At 40.5% G+C, this 22,811-nt stretch overlaps 3 protein-coding genes across 4 annotated transcripts; 1 reads left to right on the forward strand and 2 right to left on the reverse strand.

The window, feature by feature from the left end:
• Positions 1-232: 232 nt before the first annotated feature.
• On the reverse strand, positions 233-3,725 carry LOC141445395 (uncharacterized). Its single transcript, XM_074111236.1, has 4 exons — positions 3,517-3,725; positions 2,095-2,249; positions 998-1,214; positions 233-324 (listed from the first exon to the last, which is right to left on the reverse strand). Exons 2-4 carry the CDS (start codon positions 2,233-2,235, stop codon positions 233-235), a joined length of 450 nt encoding a protein of 149 aa, XP_073967337.1. The 5' UTR covers positions 2,236-2,249; positions 3,517-3,725.
• Positions 3,726-7,076: 3,351 nt separating this feature from the next.
• Positions 7,077-12,877, reverse strand: LOC141445420 (uncharacterized). 2 transcript variants are annotated; one of them, XM_074111263.1, is made up of 6 exons: positions 12,589-12,877; positions 11,856-12,027; positions 10,466-10,686; positions 9,116-9,246; positions 7,847-7,963; positions 7,077-7,257 (listed from the first exon to the last, which is right to left on the reverse strand). In XM_074111263.1, exons 1-6 carry the CDS (start codon positions 12,727-12,729, stop codon positions 7,194-7,196), a joined length of 846 nt encoding a protein of 281 aa, XP_073967364.1. In that variant the 5' UTR covers positions 12,730-12,877; the 3' UTR covers positions 7,077-7,193. The 2 variants fall into 2 exon arrangements, with proteins under 2 accessions (XP_073967364.1, XP_073967363.1); XM_074111262.1 differs by having other exon boundaries at positions 12,580-12,877.
• Positions 12,878-13,101: 224 nt separating this feature from the next.
• Positions 13,102-21,806, forward strand: LOC141445602 (uncharacterized). Its single transcript, XM_074111445.1, has 5 exons — positions 13,102-13,353; positions 14,378-14,549; positions 15,535-15,755; positions 16,303-16,433; positions 20,157-21,806. Exons 1-5 carry the CDS (start codon positions 13,225-13,227, stop codon positions 20,302-20,304), a joined length of 801 nt encoding a protein of 266 aa, XP_073967546.1. The 5' UTR covers positions 13,102-13,224; the 3' UTR covers positions 20,305-21,806.
• Positions 21,807-22,811: the final 1,005 nt, after the last annotated feature.

Consider the following 22,811-nt stretch of genomic DNA (forward strand, 5'->3'; position numbering starts at 1 on the left):
TTTCTAGCATTGATAGTCTCTGAGCAAAGCGCGGACGGACAGACAGACACACAGACGGACTTGACGAAACTATAAGGGTTCCGTTTTTGCCATTTTGGCTCCGGAACCCTAAAAATGAAGCGTTTTCACTGGTTCATGAAAAACGCATTTCTCACAACAAATCCTAGCACGTCTCTGGTGGAAACAGAGCCTACGAACTGTGTTTACGAAATCACAGCAACTAAACAAAAACTTACTTTAACTCTTCATGGGTGACGTCCTTCAGGGGAACCCCATGGTGTTGCTCCTCCTCCTCCTCTTGCTCAGGCTCCCTGTACTTCTGGGCTGCAAACATAAACTAAGATAAATAAAACTGCACTGGTTCTAAACAACACATTTATTTAGCTATCGGTATTCATACAAATGTACCAAAACATTTCAAATAAAACATACTTTAAAGTTAACCAATACAAAAAATAGCTTCAGAGTATATCCCTGTGTGTAGGTGTTTCTTTACCCCAAGCTTGAACTCCTTTGGGGGCACGTTATCCACTGTATCAAAAAGATCACTCCACCACAACGTCCGTTGTTATCAAATTAGACTTTATATAAATATTAACTGTGTCTATTAAATATTAATGTACACTGTATTAAAAAAATGGAGTCTGAACTGTAGTAGATTGGTAATATTGGTAGGTACTGTATGCACCTTTTGCTTGGGTGGACCTTGTGACAGAATAGACGTATCAGTAAAGAGGATATTTGGTAGTGTGAACATTTTGATTGAGTGGACATTTTAATATGGACGTTATGATACATACAGTAGACTTCCTGATGCAGTGGATTCTGTACTCTTAAAGGTTTTAGGCAGTTTACTGCAGCAGCACACAAAAACCCTTCACTTCATATCAAGTTTGGTCCCAAACTTTGTTAGCCGAACCATCTCACGAATCTCCGTAACAATTTCCAGGGTCTCCTAACAATCTTGGCTGACCTTCCTCATCCTGCTCATCATCACCTTTCTCTTTCCTCTCATGCTGATGGCTGTAGGCACCCTGGTTGCCTCCATCGTCGTGCCCGAAGGAGTCCTGCTTCTCAAACTCATAGTTGTCTCCTGCCTTCTTGTGGTAACTGTCGAAGTGTTGGTAGCCCTTCTTGCCGCCTCCTTGCTTCTTCCGGGAATAGCCTATCTCACCGTCACCGTCGTTCTCGTAAGATTTGTGGTAATCTTGAGGCTGAAATATTGATAAAATCAATTTATATTTTTTACATTGTACTAAAATTAGAACACAAAAATAAACAAAAAAAAAATGCTGGATACCAAAACTCAGTTACTCATGAATCCGTGATGTGTATAATGTGTGTGTGTGTCACCATATAGGTCAGACAGGTCGCAGTTTTAATGCTAGATTTAAAGAACATGTTTCGGCATAAATTATACATTACTAACACAAATCAGCATAGGTATGCTATGAAATTATGAAATGCTTTCTAGAAACAGTAAATTCACAAATTATTTCAGAAATTCCTTTTGTCCCTAAGAATCACCACGACGACAATACGACACGCGACATGAATACTTATGTACAAATTGCATTCCTACTTAGATCAAGGGAGTACAGTCAAGGGCATAAATATGTGTACCTACGTTGCCAAGACGTCAAAAATATCTATACACCTTTATGCAACAAATCTTAAGGTCGATGTATACGTATTTTGACGCTATGTCTTTATATTGTTTATGCCCTTGACTGTACCTATCAACTTAAAACTATTTTCATTTAGTTTTGATTTACTTTGTTTTATTCCGTTTCTTGAAGGCCTAAATTTTAAATTAAAATAACTTTGAGTTGATATTAATAATTTATATCCTGGTATAGAAATGCGAAACATTTTATTCGGTATGTTCCTCTCACGTAAGGGAGATTTACCTAGTTACCATTTTTTAACAGAAGACTTAGGGGCTGTTTCACCACCCATTGATTAATTTTAACTGACGGATAAATGTAATGCCCTCTCCGTCTATTCGAACAATACAAACAGAGACGGCATCACATTTATCCGTCAAATAAATTTAATCAATGGATGATGAAACAGGGGTTAACAGTCACTTACTGCAGCTGCCCTCACTTCCCGCACATACGACCCCACCGCCGCAGTATCATCAGCAATCTCCAAGTCCTCCAGGGTTATAGCAGGCATGCACGCCACCACGTGCAGCATAGCTACCGCTATGAGTATCAGTTTAAACGCCATTGTCAAACTCAATCCTGGAAAACAGGATTCAATAATAAACTAAAACGCCCAAACCGTACGTAAGTCATCTGTGAGAAAACGTTGAGTCTGCAAACAGCCGTACGATTCTTTGCAACTTAGGGTTTATTATGAACGGAAATACAACATGCCGTTCATCTTCTAGTGTATCATTGATCTTCGAAGGCAAAAGTAAAGTGAGCAATGTATCTACTTAATAACTTTATTGACTGAGCGAGTTCGAAGCGCGAACAAAGCATCTCCAATTTTAGAGAACAAAAATACTGTGCATCGTCTGGTTGTCTAGATTCTCCTCTGCTGGTCGCAACTTTAGCGGGCATTGGACAATCCAGTGTTTGTTTTTTTTTAACAGCGAAGCTATGGCGGTTGAAGACGTACTTGCGAGGTCTGCAGCTCACAAAGTCACGAGTTTAGACGGTGCGAACAATATCGTCGTTACACTGCGGAGCCGCGAGGCGTTGAATTTGTAAACAAACTACCATAAACAGCAATGTACCATCAGCCAAATATGTACATGTCATAAAACAATACGAATAATGCCAATAGACGTGCCTGTCAACTTCAAAGTTCGACTTTAGCGATATATTCATTTGATAGGAACTTGTTTATAAAAATTGATAGACCACTTATCTGGCCGCCCGTACCACCAACTCGCATGATATTCCTTGCAATACAACATTATGCTGAGTGGGGTCCACTTTATACTATTCGATGTTATTTTTTTCTCCATCGATTGTATTTTTATGTGTATCGAATATGTGTAAATAAATGTTTCTCTCTCTCTCTCTCTCTCTCTCAATACATGGTACACATAGGTATACTACTTAGTTTGCCAATGTCGTTCGGATTGCAAGATCAGTTTTCTTTTTCTATCTCATTCGAATCTTCAGAAAACCGAAGAAAATCAACAAGCCCCGAGTGACATTAGTAACACATTCTAGTCATAATAGCACAAACAGGACTTATCACGCTAAAACACACGAGTAATATTTACCTCGAATTTTCGGCCACATTACTGTGGCCCTGGTCACGAGTAGACTCTCCTACGAGTAGTTTACTCGTGACCACGACCACTTTAATGTGGAGGAAACGGCGAAGTAAATATCGTGTGTTTTAGCGTGATAAATCCTGTTTGTGGTATTTAAAACGTTAATTAACATTCTAGTTGTATTGAACTTAAATAAGGCCTACCGTGAACTGTAACACCACCTTCCAATATCAGCATAACTAAAAATATATATTTAAACTCAGAAACAAACTCACCTTATCCGTTGAGCAGTAAGACAGCTAAGCAGGGACTCTCGACGATTTTCATTTGTAGGTATTTTATATAATTCAACATTGCACCGCTTTGATCTTTCACAAGACATTAACCCTAAAGCTATTGCTTACACTCTTGAAGAAAGGTCATTTTTTAGCAGTAGCCTCAGACCAATTGCGGTTGCAATGCTGCCGACCGACAAGTCGGGCAAGGTATTGCTTTATTAACGATTTAAATACGTTTACAGCCGATTCAATTGAAACTAAATAAAAGAAACTTTAATAAAAGTGTTGTCAATAATAACGCAAAGTCACGACTTAAGAGACAGAGAGAGAAAAATCTTGACATTGTCATTTCATAGTTCAACATCTATAATATTTTCAAAAACAGCTTATTTATTACATAGCCTTTAATAAAAAAAAACACATGAAAATCGGCTAATCGTTAGGACAGACAGAAACGGCAAACTGATAAGACCACTCTATTTACGGAAGGAGGGGGGGTTAATAAAGCATAACACAAAGGGCAACACTCATCGTTTGTAAAAAAATTAATAAAAAAATGTATTATCTAATTTGATTCCACTACATAGATCGTTGTCATAATGACATTCTCGTAATTCGATAAGCATTCGATAAGCGTTCTCATGGTTGTCATAAATAAATTTGTCTACTGTGATAAAGTTCCATGGTGGCCCTGGCCTAGGAATCAAAGAAGATATACTATTCAATGGAGGAGTATATGCGTGATAGTTCTGCAACTTTTTAGACTTTATTTAGTTTACTGCATGACTGAATGTGCCTACCTACAAGACATTTATATTTGTATGCCCTCGGGCGCAGCATAGTGATACAAATCTATGATCAGTGTACCAACTATTTTAACCTATGTTTGACAAATAAATTATTTGTATTTATTTGTATTTGTATTTGTAAGATATTGGCCGGCCTCCCACTAAGTGGGAAGTGGTTGTTCATTGCGACTTCCTAAAGCGGAGGTTTGTGTTCAACAGTCAATGTTCAACCTCAAATTCGTTATTTCTTATTTCCTAGTAGCAACATTTCCATTCGCTTTTTTCCCGGATGCTATTTTTCCCAATATGCTTTTTTACTGAAGCTTATTTTCACAATCCCGTTTTCCCCCAATTTTAACTGACACAGAAAAACATAGTTAGGTTTAGGTTATGTTATGTTTGCATCGGCCCCGAAGGGCCAAAACCACACAAAAATAGGAGCTCCGTCGACACTGTTTTCACTGTTTATGTCTATGTAATAATAAATCATCAGCCGGAAGACGTCCACAAATGCTTGCTCTAGAACATTGTGGGGGGAGGCTTCAATAGAGAGATCTCTCTCCAGGCAGGTGTTATGCCTGGGGACCGAAGTCCGAAGGAAGAGTGTCGGAACTTGTATATACGAACCGTGTTGGGAAACTTCGATAGCGCGATGTAGAACATGGTCGGAGCTTCTATCGTTGTTCTATCTTGTGCATGCATCGGTTAACCGCAACTTTTGCGATTTCGTCAGTCCACCGTATATGTATAAAGTACTCTGTGAGTCCACCTACTGGAAGGCCTTTCAACGCAACGCTTCGTCTTCCGGTTCGGGGTTGCCACACAGCATTGTATTCTCGTAATTCTTAATAGAAAACATTTTGAAGTAACTCTAACCCACAAAATGTCAAAGAGAACTAACGGTTATTGTCAGTCAAGTCTAGAGCTTTTCGTTACATTTCATTAGCTCTTAATAGGTATCTATTTATCAAACCGTAATATTCGATGTCATAACGTCCCCAGGTAATTAGGTTAGGTACACTAAATTTAACAATACCTATTGTGCTTATTTAATCACTTCCATCTAGTTTTTATGTCCGATTGGGGCAGGTGACTGCAATTCATAGAATTTGTAACGTTTTGTGTAAGGTCGTTCTTTGTCATTGAATGACTTTACACTGATGAAACTGTCTGGCAGGCGAGTGATGGTAAAATTGAAAAAATAAAAATCTAGACGGTTACGATGAAACCCTAGATTAAAGAATGATCGAGGCATGTCTTGCCGTAGATTTAGACCCTAAGTACCAGCTCGTAATGATTGTTGAAATGAAAACTTTTTAATTCGTTTAGGACTTACGCTAAGAATGAATGGGTAAAGCAAGCCCTATACCACGAAATGCAAAACTCGAACTTCGTATGTTGCCGTCCCGCTGACGATTATGTCATTTAATACGCGAGTGAAAGGGACGGCGCGATACGAACTTCGATTTGCGAGCCTCTGTAAGGCTGCGTTGCCACCAGAGATGTGCGAGGATGTGTTTTGAGGAATGTAATTTTCATGGACCAATAGAAACGCTTCATTTATTAACCTATCCTCGCTCGCGTAGTACTTTAAGCGGAAATTACACTTTGTTGTTCGCCGCATGCTGCATGCAACGACCGCAAAAGTGTAGAAGTGAAGTGTAATTCCCGCTTTACACTGCGTCGTTCACCTAATGCGGTCGCCGAATTTGTTTTAAACTACTTCGGAAAACGAACGTCGTCTTTACATTAGGCTGTCCGTGTACTGCGGCGGCCCATAATGCGGTGGCAGCTGTCGCTTTGCGGCCGACTACCGTGTACTTATACTTTTGCGGTCGCCGCATGCAGCATACGGCGAACGATTCGGTGTAATTGCCGCTTTATAAAGGTTCAATTAACACCTGTGCGTGCGCCTAATGATTAGGCGCGCTGGCCGAACGTACCTAAACTACCTACGGAGTATCTAACCCCTGCCGGGGCGACCCTTTGAGAAAGAAGTAGGTTCAAAATACAAACTGAAATAAAGATGCACAGAAAAAACAGAAAAATAAGACCATCACTGGGAATCGAACCCAGGTCCTCGGTAATCCGTACCGCGTGCTATACCGCTACACCACTGATGGTCAACGGTACCGACACGAATTTCCCCTATGCACCTCATATCTCAGCTTGTTTGTTTCTTACTTAGTCACTTAAGCAGTGACGCTAGCGACATCTATGCCGTAGCCCTCATCGAGAAACTTTTTCGGCACTCCATTGGAACTAACCGCTCACCCGGACAAGAGATATCGTTACTAAGCAATCAAATTAAGATTGGTTTTTTGGAATCCCAAAAAACCAAGCTGAGATATGAGGTGCATAGGGGAAATTCGTGTCGGTACCGTTGACCATCAGTGGTGTAGCGGTATAGCACGCGGTACGGATTACCGAGGACCTGGGTTCGATTCCCAGTGATGGTCTTATTTTTCTGTTTTTTCTGTGCATCTATATTTCAGTTTGTATTTTCAATTTAGGTTTTACGGGATGACCGTAAAAGTAAAAATTTGGAATTTAAATAAAAAATACAAAAAGATTTCAAAAAAACAATCTTAGAAGTAGGTTCATTTACCTAGTTGTAATTTAAATAATATAAAGATTCCTGTATTGCTTATCATTAAAATAAATCAAAGATTAAAACTAAAGTGGTCGCTCAATTTCAGCATGTCTCTGAACAGCTTCTATGAAAGCTCTAAAAATCGGTTCGCCGAGTACATTAAAAAGACAAAGACGAACAATATCACAACTTTATTTACAAGCCGTCATAAAGCCACCAAATTATCCTCATTAACTGTTGTATAACAGTCGTTTGATTTGTTCGTGTAAAGCCATCGAAAAAAAATAGGTACTTCATCCGCCTGATCTAGTGAACGCCGTGTAAACAGCTATGAAGTTGCCATGGATGTTTGTGGGCCTGAAATCAAAGCTATTTTGGAAAAGATGATCCTAGTAAAATACTAATAATATTCGGTATTATTTCAGGCTACTTAAATTAATTTAGGCCGTCACCATCACTTAGGTATGGCTATGGCTGCTGCATAAGTAGCGTAGTGAAAATAAGCAACCTGAGATATGTATGCATAGAAAAATTCGTGTCTAAATTCCTGTCCAGCGGTGGTGTAGGGGTTATAGCACGCAGCACGGATTGCTGAGGACCTGGGTTCGATCCCAGCGCTGGTCTCTTTTTCTGGTTTTTCTGTGCATCCATGTCTCAGTTTGTATTTCGATATGGTTTCACGGGATACCCGTAAAAGTAACAAATTTGGAGTTGAAATAAAAAATACAAAAAGACTCCATAACCAATCATATAGCTAAAAATTCGTTTGGAAAACTTCTGTTGAGAAAAGTATCACCAAATAGACTAAAAGGTTGACAGATTCCGACCTACTGTACTCCATCTAGATTTTCGTTCAATCACAGAATGTCCTATTATAGCTCATCTTGTATCTTCTACTACTTTCATAAGCAAAAGGACCTTATTAAACCAATCTGTACTTACTCACCTGTTCGCATTTTGTTTGGACCGTTCAGAGCCTTCGACGTCGTTTATTTCCTCTGGGACAATATCATAAGATAGCTGCCATTCTTTCCTAAGGTTTAAGTCCTCTAAAGCTTTCGCTCTGAAAATAAAAACATTTCTAGAAAGCCTAAAATATAATATTGTGTTTGTAGAGAAAAGAAACCAGAATTTAGTTACCTATTTGACTAAATAGTTGTTGAGAAAAAGATGAAGCAATAAATTCATCATCATCATCATCCCAGCCTATATACGTCCCACTGCTGGGCACAGGCCTCCTCTCAGAACAAGAGGGCTTGGGCCATAGTTCCCACGCGGGCCCAGTGCGGATTGGGAACTTCACACGCACCATTAAATTGCTTCGCAGGTTTGTGCAGGTTTCCTCACGATGTTTTCCTTCACCGCAAAGCTCGTGGTAAATTTCAAATGTAATTCCGCACATGAATTTCGAAAAAACTCAGAGGTGCGAGCCGGGGTTTGAACCCACGACCCTCTGTTTGAGAGGCGATAGGTCAAACCACTAGGCCACCACGGCTCCAAGCAATAAATTAATAAAAAATAATTACGCACATAAATTCTGAAAAACTTATACATGCAAAACGGGCTCGAAATTTATCAACCACGGTCTCTGAAGCTATATCAGATTTCTATGGATATTCTGTCAAAATGATATTGTTGGTTAGGAATACTATCTGGGGATATTGATTTTTGTTGGCAGCGCCAGTACTTAAAAAAAAAAAGTGTTTATTTAGCAAAGGACACTTGTTACAGTTCATGCGATTTATCTATCAGACTCCAAACTAGGCTGAGCCTGTATCTTGGTAGCCTGCGAGTGTGTTTAACAAAATTAGCTACAGTGTGACAGAAAACATTGTTACAAACTAAATGGGTACCAAAAACAACGGATTTGCGATTGCAGTGTGTGTGTTTGAGCGCGTGCGTGTACGTGTGTTTGTGTATGTGTGTGAGCAGGGAGGAGGGGAGGGGGGCTTGAGTTGTAAAGAGGTAATTTTAATAGATTTCAAACAAGGTTTTCGGTCTCAGAATATGAACTTGCACCCACACTCATTCGCCAGCATCAGTAACAGCGTGGCTACACTAGCACTGCCCTTATGGTAGCGCTAGCGCTGCCTACCCTCATGGTCGCACTAGCGCTGCCTACCCTCACGGCAGCTAGTGCTACCATGCTAGCGCTGGTGTTGTCTACCCTCACTGCACGCCACTGATTCTTGGGACCAACCGCAAAGGTACTTACATGGACTCGCTAGTGACGTCAAACCTCAACAGCGGGAAGCCGACGTCCCTGCCTCTTTCGATACTGTTTTTGGCCAGCACGTTAATAATTTCCCCACTCTTTGGTATGTCAGGAGGCACAATCAGGATCACCTATGGGGTATGTACGAGTATAAGTTTACCTTATTGCTGACGGAAATTTAACACCCTCAAGAATATGAATGTTGTATGAACGCATAGAGATCGCCGTGTTTTAATTGCCAGCTGTGTGCGTTATATCGTGGTACATTTGAAAGAACGTAGAACTAACTCTAAACATAGAAATTAGAACTACAAACTATTTTTTTTAGCTCCGTAAAGGGTCTATATTCTTCATATGGTCCTACTTGTTGTTTGTCTGTCCGTCTGTCTGTATGTTTGTCTGTCTGTCTGTCCAGACCCTTTTTCTCTGGAATGTGTGAAGGTATCAAGCTGAAATAAGTATCAAATACTCCTTGAAGCAGTGAAAAGTCTAAGTCAACACAATATTTTTTTAAACTAAAATGTTTCTGAAAATAAATAAAATAAAAAAACTTTTACTCGGCCCTAGAGTTAATTGCCAGGTAATTTATAACCTGAGCCGTAACGGAAACCAAGAAAAACGCGGAGTATAAAAGCGAGTAAGAAAACGTATCTATCTATCTATGTATCTATCTAATACCTTTAAACGAGCAATTCTTGTATATATGTATATATATATTTCGGGGATCTCGGAAACGGCTCCAACGATTTCGATGAAATTTGGTATGTGGGGGTTTCGGGGATGACAATAATAGAAAGAAAGAAAAGAAAGAAAGAATTTATTTTGGCTCCAACACCTAAAACTAAGATTAGCACTAAAACATGTTCTAGGGACACGCAGGATACCAAAGGGTCTCCACTCAGCATGTGTTGCGCACATTATGTGCAGTAACGCTGGTTTTCTGTGGAGCCCAAACGTTAAATAAATGTATGCATGAGCCAGTTCCTTTGCCCTAGTCAGACCTATCTACCTTGGTCTTATCTCTGGGAAAACGCTGATTATCGAATTTTAGCCCGAGCAAAGCTCGGTCGCCCAGGTGCTGTTCATTATATAGGGTGAGGGCACCAATTATGGACATGTTAAGCACAGTAGTATCCAGTAATGGACAGCAAGGATTCACTGCCTTATAGCTCACCATTCATGAACCTTACCAGTTATGATATGATCATCAGTTATCTGCACATGTGTTAGTTTTAGAAAATTTAGCGTCTGTTTCTTAATATTGGGTTAGCGGAAAAAATATTCCATTATTGGTTTCTGTCCATGACTGGTGCCCTCACCCTAGCATCAACCAATTTCTCAATATCTGACCTGCAGTATATTATGAACGCGATATTTGTCGTGCAACGCAGGCGCGCGCAGGCAATGTGCAGTGAAGTGCATGAGGCGGCGCGAGCGCGTGCATCGAATGCACCTGGCCCACCGCTCCAGCATGGCTGCGTCCCACGGGCACACGGCTGTGCCCAGCGCCAGACCACGGATCTGGTTCCATCCACGCCTGTTCTCATGCTGCTCGGCCACCATTGAGTGCCCTGGAGTGTAAATGTCGGCGGACGATCGTAAAGTCCGCCAGATCACGAAATTCCTAGGCACATCATGAAATGGCGCCATTCATGATATGCCTAAAAGTTGGCCAGGCATATCACGATGTACCTGAGAAAAAATACGGCAGATCGATTAGAGCAACGCATTCGTAGATATTCCTAGCTTTATACCGGGCACATCGTGATATGCTGAATTGTGACCGAAGCGAGCGTGCCGCGGCAGCGACCGGCGAACTGCCAGAACCGATATGGCAGCGTTTCATGATATTTCTAGGAATTTCATGATCTGCCTAAACCAGCCAAATCATGAAATAGCGGCGTTTCATGATATGCCTATGAATTTCATGATCTGCTTAAACATCACTAGGCAAATCGTTAAACGGAGAGTTTTGAACGATATGGCGGATGTCCCTTGGCCGATTCATGAAATGGTGCCATTTCACTTTATGCCTAGGAATCTCGTGATCTGGCGGATTTTACGATCTGCCGCCGACATACATAAAACTGTCACATAGTTTCTGAGCACGGCGTGCGAAGCTGATGGCATGTGATGGTGATGACAAAGAACCATGTACGTCTTCTTAGCTGCTTCCTATCATAAGTACATAATAAAATGCTAGATAGGGCGCCACGGCCACGACAATACGGCGACAGGTGTGAACTTTTTAGTGGCCTAGACAAGGCTGCTCTAAAATTTACACACACACCGTGTTCTTACTTGTGGTAGTAAGTATGGCGAAAAAGGCAACATCAGAAATAGACAAATAACGACATAGTCTTTCGTAGCACGAAAAGCGACTTAGTCGTAATTCTTCTTCGACATGACATAACGCCATTCAGGTAACAAAAAGTTGGAAAACCCCACGACTTTGTCACTTCAAAGTTCAATATCTCAAAAACGGCTAACAACAACATATATGTAGGTACATATGTCTAATAACCATCGCTAAAACCCTGCTTCAAAATGAAAAAACCGCATTCAAATCGATCCACCCGTTTAAGAGATACGGTACCATAGGCAGAAACACAGACAGACACACATAGCGGTCAAACTTATAGCACCCCTCTTTTTGCGTCGGGGTTAAAAAGGGAGATCTAGATGGTTGAGCAATTTTGTGGTAATCTTCAGTCTTTCGACTTTAATCTTGGAATCTTACCCTGAGCTAGCGCTCTGGCCACATAGTCTCCCAGCACGAGGGGCGAGGCTGTTGGCACGTGAGGTCCGGGCCACACGCGCGCATTTTCGCGCACGAAGCGGAGCACGCGCGGCACGTCTGACGGACGCGCGCGTCGCACGCGCAACCGCTCCTCGTTTTGTGTTCCTTGCACCTAAATGAAAGAAATTAAAGTAGCGTTGGAGTCTAGTGGTTCGACCTATGGCTTATCATGCAGAGGATTGGGAGCTTAAATCGGTACTTGCGGCTCGAAATCTAGTTTGTTTGTTTATACTCTTTATTGTACAAAAAGGTTTCAAAATAAAAAAGGCTAAGCACCAAGGTGGACGTGAACGTGACGGAAGGATCCGTGGTGGAAGGGATCTTTGCCAGTCAACCTTTGAGTGGTAGAGAAGAACAATTAAATAAGGACTGACAAATAGAGCAAAATATTTGAATAAATATATAAACATAAGTGTAAACCCAAATATGTATGTAAATCTTTATGAAATTTATGTAAGAAATTACATTACATTTGAAATTATCGCAAGATTTTTCGGTGAAGAAATCTTAAGGAAACATGCATTATCATCCCGACAGGAGACTTGTGCTTGTGAATCCCTTTGGCTCTTTGGCCCATTGAATTTGAAAGGGTTCAAATAACCGGGTCCTTTAATCCAGTGATCATAAATCCTTATCAATAGTATTAAATTAGAATTTGACTCACTTTACTTACAGCGGCTTTGCTGGCTTTGTCTGTTTTGGGTTTATCAGCACAATTTCGAACAACTAGGTTGTGGCATTGTTTTGTCTTCGGAAACCCCCGGAATGCGATTCTGGCAGAGAATGTTTTTATGAAGTTGAACATTGAGGACATGGCGGGGTTCCGAGGATATGGTCAGGAGTCAGATCCTGATCGACTTGGGGTAGTTCGTCATCGTGGCTCGCGTTAACGCTTGGAATTTAATAAATTTTACTAACCAATTTTATAATAATATGCTGACATAATGACGGCTCGAGCAGGACGTCGCTTTTATTTTTTTTGTTATGCACCGTTTAAATTTTTAGAAAAAGGTTAATCCTAATTTTAAGTTTACATTCATAAAATAAAAAATTAAAATATTCAACACCTGTTTATTAAAAAAAACGGAATTTAAATGTATATATAAAACAAAATATCGGTATCTAAATGAATAACATCCTAGTTGTAATGACATGCTAGAAGACAGAAAAACACAAGAGACAGACACTATAGCAGCATGCTGTCACTTTTGGCATAAACTCAAAATCATCAGCAAAAATAAAAAAAACTTAACTAAAAACATACTTAAAAAAACCACAAAAATCTAAATTCCAGTACAGATGATACAACATGAATCCCCTAATCCCTATCAGGGCGAGTGCCCTGTTCTGTATACCACGGATCCCTGCCATCAATCAGACCTTCAAGAGGTTCAGGAAACCCTCACCTTGTGACCTCGTGCCTCCGGATAGAAAACCGGTAACTGCATTTTTAGGGTTCCGTAGCCAAAATTGCAAAAACGGAACCCTTATAGTTTCGCCATGTCTGTCTGTCTGTCTGTCCGTCCGCGGCTTTGCTCAGAGACTATCAATGCTAGAAAGCTGTAATTTTGCACGAATATATATGTAAACTATGCCGACAAAATAGTACAATAAAAAAAAACATAAAATCGTTCGTCCCCAAAATCTAAACCGGTGGGTGGAAATATTTGAAAAAATTCAAGATTGTACCACAAAGTAGATAATATAAAATGTACTAAGTATATCAAACTTACAAGGAAAACTATAACGGTTAAGTTTTCTTGAGAATTATTAGTAGTTTAAGAGCAGCCTAAGGTATAAGATATACCTAAACTTGGAATATTCCGTACAAAATACGAAATCCTTAGAAAAATATTACTTAATTTTTTCGTAATGGCTACGGGACCCTGTTTCGGGCGTGTCCGACACGCTTTTGGCCGGTTTTTTCTTTTCATGTCACCATTTGCGGATCTAGTGACATGAATGAGGCATTCGTAAACGTAAAGAATAAAGCTTTTTTTCCCTTGACAAGTACACAGTTGAGCTGTACATTTTTTGGTCTCGTCTTCAAGGCGTTCAAGGACGTAGTTTACTACCTAAGAATAATTTATAGGTACTCTTGAATGGATTAAAAATACAATCTTAATACTAGTACTGAACTGAACGGGAAAGTGGCGACCATATACCGAAAGACCGCAGCATAGGTAGGTAACATCTCCGCAAAGTGAACTGGAGGATACGGGTGGTACAAACCAGTCGTTGCGGCGTTCTTTGAACAAAGCCTATACCCAGCACTGAACATCTTATCGGCTTATGTTGATGACATTGATGATTAGCATAGCTTTCTAATAAAATACATTTCGAACTTCATCTATCCAGCATTCTTTTTGCCTTACTGCCCCTAGTGCTTTGATTGCCTTACTGCCCCTAGTGCTTTGATTGCCTTACTGCCCCTAGTGCTTTGATTGCCTTACTGCCCCTAGTGCTTTGACATCTGCAACTGTTCCGTGGAGCGGGGCAACAAGTGCCACGCGCGGATGATCAGCGCCTTCCTCTACGAGCACTACTGGACGCGCGAGCCCAGCGTCATCGGACTCTGGATGGACATACACTCGCCCTACATCAAGATCCTGACCGACAAGTATTCATATTCTGGTCAGTAGTGATTTCGAAAATACAATCTGAAATATAGATGACAGAAAAACCAGAAAAATAAGACCAGCTCTGGGAATCGAACCCAGGTCCTCGGCATTCCGTGCCGCGTGCTATACCTAAATATGTATGTTAGTCTGTAAGGTATTTATTGTATGGGCCAAGTGGCCTGAAATAAATGAATTTATTTATTATTATTATTATTTTAAAGTCAAAGTCAAAATATCTTTATTCAATTTAGGCTATAACAAGCACTTATGAATGTCAAAAACAATCTACCACCGGTTCGGAAAAACCTCTGTTGAGAAGAATCCGGCAAGAAACTCAACTTTATTTATTATACCGCTACACCACCGCTGGAAAACGGTACAGACACGAATTTCTCCTATGCACCACATATCTCAGCCTGTTTTGTTTCTTATTTAGTCACTTAAGCAGCGACACTATATTTCATTCTTCAGTTTGTATTTTCGATATGGGTTTTACGGGATGACCGTAAAAGTAACAAAAATTTGGAATTTAAATAAAAAATACAAAAAGATTCCAAAAATCAATCTCAGTAGTGTTTTTTTTTATCCACAGTGCTTTGGGGTGAGTATTCAAGCGTTTTGACCAATCGGTTAAACATCATTACACCCACGTTCATTAGCGACTGGTTAGGTCATTTCCCCAAAATCGTCTTTTACTAATTGCCAAATTTCTAGTCGTACGCATTTTCATATTCTTGATTTACACCAGACGTGTTTTTCCTAACATGATTTTTCCATTCGCAGATTTTCCTAGATGCTTTTTTTCCCAATATGCTTTTTTACTGAAGCTTATTTTCACAATCGCGTTTTTTCCCAATTTTAATCGACACAGAAACAGTGTCGACGGAGCTCCGCTCGCGCGGAGCTCCTATTTATGTGTAGTTTTGACCCTTAAGAAAAAATATTGGTATGAAAAGTGTTGAACTAAAGGGACTATTGGCAGTAATCCCTTCTTCCAGGCGATCGTCTTCTAGCTCTAGAGCGTCTCCCTCGCACCACGGAGCGGAAGCTGGTTGGCGTTTCTGTGGGCAACAAGATCTTCCCCTGGGAGCCGGACGAGCTGGAGGAGTGGGCGCACGCGACGAGGTCACTGCCCGAGCGACATCGGATGTACTTCACCGCCCATTGCTATCGAAGCCCTAATATATTTAAGAAGTATAATGTGCAGTATATTTATGAGGTAAGTAAGAAATCCTACAAGGAAGGAGGGTAATATGTATAAATTACTGAAACTAAGATAAATCTTTATTAAACTTCAATTAAATCGAAATACTTTGGATGGAACATAAAATAATCTAATTAAATTACATTCCGTAGCATGTATCTGTTGAGTTTAGGTATGTATGTTGATTATATTCATAGAGTAGGTACATTAGTGACGTTGATATTTACATGCGCGGTGCAGTCTGCTCCTTTTTTTATATTTTTTTTTATTCGACTGGATGGCAAACGAGCCAGTGGGTCTCCTGATGGTAAGAAATCACCAGATAAACATCACACAGGGGTATTGCAGACGCGTTGCCAACCTAGAGGCCTAAGATGGGATACCTCAAGTGCCAGTAATTTCACCGGCTGTCTTACTTTCCACGCCGAAACACAAAAGTGCAAGCACTGCTGCTTCACGGCAGGATTAGCGAGCAAGATGGCTTCTTTAAAAGTTTATTTTTAAAAACTTTTGTTTGTTCTTTTTGAAGTTGACCTTTAAAGGGTTTCATCATTTTTCCAAGGTGGAGGTGATAGCAACAGCAGCTGAAGTGACGGGGCAGGGCGTGGGGAAGCTGCTGCTGACGACTGCGCTGGAGCATGCGCACGAGTTGCGGATCCCGATGGTGCAGGTCACCTCTGTCAGCGCGTACACGTAAGTGCCTTTGGGGCCAACGCTAGCTGAAGCGGTAAGCATGGAGCGAGTGGACGTGTATTAAAAAATGTACAATGGTGAACTTATCCCTTAAAGGGATCTCGTCCAGTTAAGCTTTGCATGTTTTACAGGATTTTTCTCAAATAGTAATTTAAATGTATTTTTAATTAATCCCACATGTTTTATTGTTTTTCTTCTGCATGTAATTTTTGCATGAAACTTTCCACTATACAAAGTAGATACCTGTTTACAGAGTAACGGTGTCTCTTAGCACAGGTATTTTTTACTTAAAAAGAGGCACCAGCGGTAATGTAATAATGTACCCTCAAGAAATTGAATAAATGTTTTTTTTTTTTTTTATTAAAAAATAGTATGAGCAGTGCTAACTGCATGCGTCGCGTGCGACGGATTTCGGAGGGCCTACTACCACAGTACAAAAAGGAGCAGTACGCCGTCTTCATACAAACGGCCGGAACGGGTGTCACGAATTATCAGCATACCTCGGCAACCATCAGTCGCGAGTGCTCCGCGGCTACGTACGGACTCACGCGCATTTATTACTTACCTTAATATGTCACAACGATATAAACAGTATTATACCGTGTACGGATGTTTAAACTCATCTAGGTAATATAATATAATAAAGACGTATCTATTGAAGTTATTTATCAGAATACGATTTTTTTATACTCTTAAATTCAACAATAAAACTTTTCGCGGTTTACTAATGTATCGGCGAAAATTATTTAGCAAATTATTAACTCCCAAACTATTTATCCATATTTTATTTAGGCGAAATGTTATTTCCCAACTCAACGTTTCGCACTGATATCATTTCCCAACTAATGATTCGATAAATTATTATTATGCAAATTATTACCTGGAATTTTTTCAAGATGTCATTTATGTTTTCGTCAAATGTATTGATTGGCATACCTTAATTTAGCAACTTATTGAATGGCATCCAACCTATTCTAGTGTCATTTATCCTGGCTGCTATAAAAAAAAACCTAACATCGAAGGCTAAGGCGGGAGCTACGCTCCGCTTCGCTCCCGCCTTAGCCTTCTGAACCTAAACTATCCAAGTCGCTTCTGTTCCGAACCGTCTTGCACGCTCGCTTCGCTCGCTCGCACAAATCAAATGAAGTATAACTTTGCAATGTAAAAATTGCCAAATGTTATTTGACAATTTGTTAATTTGCCTAAGCCAATCATTTGCTACATAATTATTTGCCACATAAATGTGTGATGAAGTAAAATTTTGCAATGTAAAAATGTTGCGAAATAAAAAAAATGTGAAGTAAAGTTATGCCAAATATTAGTTTGCCAAATAAAACTTTGGCAAAAGGTTGGTTGCTAAGTGAAATTTGGCGAAACATATTTCGCCAAAAAGGCAGTACACCCTTTTCGCTCATCCCACAAGAGGCGCAAATACTTTCTACGTAGCTAATTTGTAGTTAACAAATATACGTACCTAGTGATGAAGCCAAATAAAACCGTTTAAAACATAATACGTTTTGTGGTTTATTAAAATAACGTAAAATGCACTTTTGTTAAATACTACTTAGTCCATCTTTAAATCTCTGCTAAACCTTTTCCTACTTTAATTTTCATGTGACATTATCAATTCAAATACATAACTGAAGAGTGACAGTTCGTAGAGTAGGCAGCCCTATTGCGCGTTTGTGTACCGAACCGAGCCGTCGTAGGTAATTATATCAAGGACGCTGTCACGAATACTGCTCCTTTTTTACTGTGCTACTATGAAGCTCAAAAATCAAAGTTTGTATTGTACCGTCCCTCTCGCTCTCGTATTAAATAGTATAAGTGTCAGAGGGACCGAACGACACGAACTTCGATTTTCGATTTTTGTAGTAGCCCTGCTGCACCCGCGCCAGCTAGCGTAGGCCTTAAAGCCAGGGGATTTATAGCCTACGGGACAAATGTTTCACGACATGTCCAGCGAAGCCGATTGATTTCGCCTGACAGTTCTAACGACACCCGACGTCGTTAGCTACACGTGTGGCGCGATGTCGCCAGACATGACAAGCGAAGTCCGGCAAGGTCGCGCCACTTTACCCGACGTCGCTGGCTACATGTGTCGCAGGACATTTGCCCCTAGTGTATCTCTGGCTTTAAGGGCTACGCTAGCTGGCGCAGGTGCACTTCGCGGGAGCGGGTGCAGCAGGGCTACTACGAAATTCGAAAATCGAAGTTCGTGTCGTTCGGTCCCTCTGACACTTAGGGGCTGTTTCACCATCCATTGATTAGTGTTAACTGACGTTTAAATATGATGCCGTCTCTATTTGTTTTGTTCGAATAGACGGAGACGGCAACACATTTAACCGTCAGTTAACACGAATCAATGGATGGTGAAACAGCCCCTTATACTATTTAATACGGCTTAATGCCCGGTTCACATTTTTCCAGTAAAACCGTTCTAGCAGCATGACACTGCGGTGCTCGATCGATCTCGTGTAATTAGTTTGGATTGTGACCCCGCAATGTATCGCTACTGGCAAGATTTTACTGGAATATTGTGAACCACGCTTTAGTCATCATCATCATCATGGCGGCCTTTTGGTTACCCAATCTCGGATGTAGGCTCTTCCCTCTTCTTCCACTCTTGGCGATCTGGTGCCCGTCTCATCTAGTCTCGACCTCCGTGCCGTCGAATGTCGTCCATCCAGCGCTGCGGTGGTCTCCATTTAAAGACTCATCTTGTCCAGGTACTCTTGTCCATTCTCGCAATGTGTCCTGCCCATGTCCAATTTTTCTTTGCTATGACAGCCATGACGTCATGACCCATGAGCGATGCTCGGGATCATCCTTCCTGACCGGAAGCGTAACAAATGGATTCTAAATAAGACCAAAGTGCATTAGTCATAAAGTGAAGTAATTTTGCTTACATTTGGTAATTATTATTGTATTAAATGATATTGTAACGGATAACCCACGTCTTAAACCGAGTTTAGCTCGACATGTTTCGGGCTATTTCGTAGCCCTTCTTCTCAGGAGCACGCGACTCGGCGGCTGCCGCAACACGCACACTACGCGCCACCGCTCTGCTCGCGCGACTGCCCGACGAAACTAACACCTGCCTTTACGGAGCGATGTTGTTAGTGTTGTGTGCTACCCTACATTAGACATCTATCTATATAAATAAAAATGAATCGTAAAATGTGTTGCTAAGCGCAAAACTCGGAAGGGCTGGACCGATTCTGCTTATTCTTATTTTGTTGTGTTCGTTATTGTCAGGAGAAGGTTTCTATCGAAGAAAACTTAGAATAACACGGGGTTCCAGCGTGGGCGAAGCCGCGGGCAACAGCTAGTTGACAATAAAAATGACGATAAAAATGCGGGTAGTTGTGCGCCGGTGTTACTTTCGTCGGGCAGTCGCGCGAGCAGAGCGGTTGCGCGTAGTGTGCGTGTTGCGGCAGCCGCCGAGTCGCGTGCTACGAAGTAGCCCGAAGCATGTCGAGCTAAAGTCGGTTTAAGACGTGAGTTATCCGTTACAATATCATTATGTCTATTACCTATATATGTCTTAGGCCTCTAGGTTGGCAACGCATCTGCAATACCCCTGGTGTTGCAGATGTTTATGGGCGGTGGTGATCTCTTACCATCAGGAGACCCACTTGCTCGTTTGCCATCCAGTCAAAAAAAAAATATGAGTGAGTCTCACGGTAGTTTCATGTTCAAAATTATTATTGTACTTTTCAGTTCAAAAATATGCGAGAAGGTCGGCATGAAGAAGGAATGGTCGATGAAGTACTCTGAATTCGTAGACGATGCCGGACAGCGTGTGTTCTTTCCAAGAGACCCGCATCATACAGTTACCGTGTACATTAAGAAGTTTGAGCAAGGTTAAACCTAACTGTGGATTGTAATGCCCGCCTTCCACTAAAAAGGGGTAATGAAAGGAAACGGAAGTAACGGAGTGAGCGGAAGGAGCAATAAGCTTATGATATGTTCTTCACTGGAAGCTGTGGCGTACATTGAGGGTAGGCAGCGCTAGTGCTAGCAATAATAAATATAATAGAAAAGAAAAAAAATGCCGTTAAAAAAATCACTAAAATAAAAAAACATTTTATTGCTTGTGGCAAAAGCGAGTGCAGCGAGCCGCGCGGCCTCGGCGCTGGTTTTCAGCCTCACTTCCGCCTCTGAGCGTACATAAAACTACGCTACGGTGAGCAGCTGACAACTAATATCCCTTATATGAGCTAATGTCTAGAAATTTTAAAATAATTATATTTTGAAGCCTGAAAAAGCATCAAATAGTAGGAAAAGTTCTCTCTTCATTTTCTTCGTTCGTTCGAATTTGGAGCGGTGGCCAGCAAGTCTTTAAAACATACGTCTGTGTGTCCCGCCAAAACCTTTTCGGTTCACCATGCTATGCCATTCTTATGGTAGGTATAGAGTTCGTGGCTTTCTTAATCCTCGTTATTGATAAAAGCAAAAGATCGAAGCTTCGTGGCAATTTAAAAAATATATGTAACTAGTGTTTTTCCAGTGTTGTCTTCTTGTCAGAAGATGCAGCTAACGTTGCTGCGTCATTGCTCGAGCGTTGCATCAACACTGCGCGGGCGCAGACAGACAATACGGCAACGCTCGAAAAACGCCAGTATGAGGGGATCCTTTTAGTGGTATAAACAAGTCCTTTACACAAACGTAAAATGATGTCATCGCCTCACCGGGAAGTTGCCTATGGAAAAAATGTTCTGCTTTCCTAGAGCTTAAGGCATTGTTACACTGGTGAGTTCGGCATTTTGCTAAAATACGAATGAACAAAATTTATGTAAACTGAGCTGAGGAAAGCACACCGTCTTAAATATCCGTAGACAGCTTTTCATGTCGGTATTCTTAGGCAGTTGTCTCACCGCCGGCGAGGAAACGATTGGCTATCGACTATTTTCTCGCTCAAGAAACGAACAAAAGATATAAGATCCTGTGTGAGTAAAAGTGACATATATATTAATAGTTGATCGCTGGCGGTTCACACTGCCGGCGAGAACTCGCTCTTACATCTTTTGTCGCAGCGACAAGAGCTATAAAAGCTATAAAAGCTATAAAACTAGCTCAGCGATACTCGCTCAGCGCTGGTAGCTTGGCGGCCGCCCGGCTCGAGCGAGTGGAGCGAGTAATCGCCCGTCGTGCTCGAACACTCTTTTCACTGCTCGCCCACTCGTTTCTAGTTACTCGCTCTGCTCGCTTCTCGCTCATCGTCGGCGGTGGGACAAGTGTCTTAGGTCAGAATATTTTTTTACAAATTTGATATAAGTATTTGTTTATTTAAAATGACAAAAAAACTGTAAATTTTACTCTTTTGTAACGTTATGTAAGAAGGTTTACAATAAAAACAAGGAACAAATACTTATGTGTTTATTTTGTTTTATCAAAACAATAGCATAAAAACGTACGAAATTGCTAACAGTTCCTAATCCAAATTCATTTGTCTTGATAATACGAGTACTCCGTACATAGTAAAATTAAATACTGTTGATTGAGTTTATTACTAAATTGGGAACATAATTGTTCATCTTTGCATACAAAAATATTACATTTAGATAATAAAATCTAAAAGAAAAGACATTTAATTCTATCATCGAATTATAGTTCAATGGCTACGATATAAAAAAATATAAAACAATAACAATATTTACACTAAGAAATATTATTTACAGGGCGAGCCAACTTGAATTATTCGTTTCTAAATACACTGAATTATGGTGAAACATGGTTTAAAATGCTGTTAAATAAATAACTTTAATCAAAATTTCACAGTGGCCCGCTGATTTCACGCAAGTTTGTAACCTGCGCCGGAGTAGACGTTACGTAAGAAATTCGAAACACTTCTTTAGCGGACTTTTTATTTCACTTTTTTACAAAAGTTAAGTGGGTTTAGATGTCTGATAATTTAACTGTCGATGTCGTAAGTTAATTTTAGTAGCGCCATGGTTAAATTAATCATTAGTTTTGCTGCCGTTGTTTGTTATAATGGGTTATCATTTCGTCTAAAATGCAGCTGGTCTACGTAGCAAATTAGCATATTACTCTAAATATCAAGTGGTCTAAGAAGCAAGTGGTCTAAAATTCTTTGACTCAAAGTCGACAGAGCTCCGCTTCCCGCGTGCCTGAGGCGCTCGCGTCTTGACGCAACTCTAACCTAACTTACCTATATTTATTCAAGCTTTCGACAAAAACAGGTTAGGCCAATTGCTTTTTAGACCACTTGCTAGTTAGACCAGCTTCCTTTTTAGACAAAATGATACTAACCCATTATAATTTATCTATAGATTTTACGGCGTCAGCAACATATAAAACATTTAAAACTTTGACAGTTTAAAAAAAAAACATTTAAAAGTGTGATTTCACTGT

This window comes from Choristoneura fumiferana, chromosome 2, assembly GCF_025370935.1.
Source record: "Choristoneura fumiferana chromosome 2, NRCan_CFum_1, whole genome shotgun sequence".
Lineage (NCBI taxonomy): Eukaryota > Metazoa > Arthropoda > Insecta > Lepidoptera > Tortricidae > Choristoneura > Choristoneura fumiferana.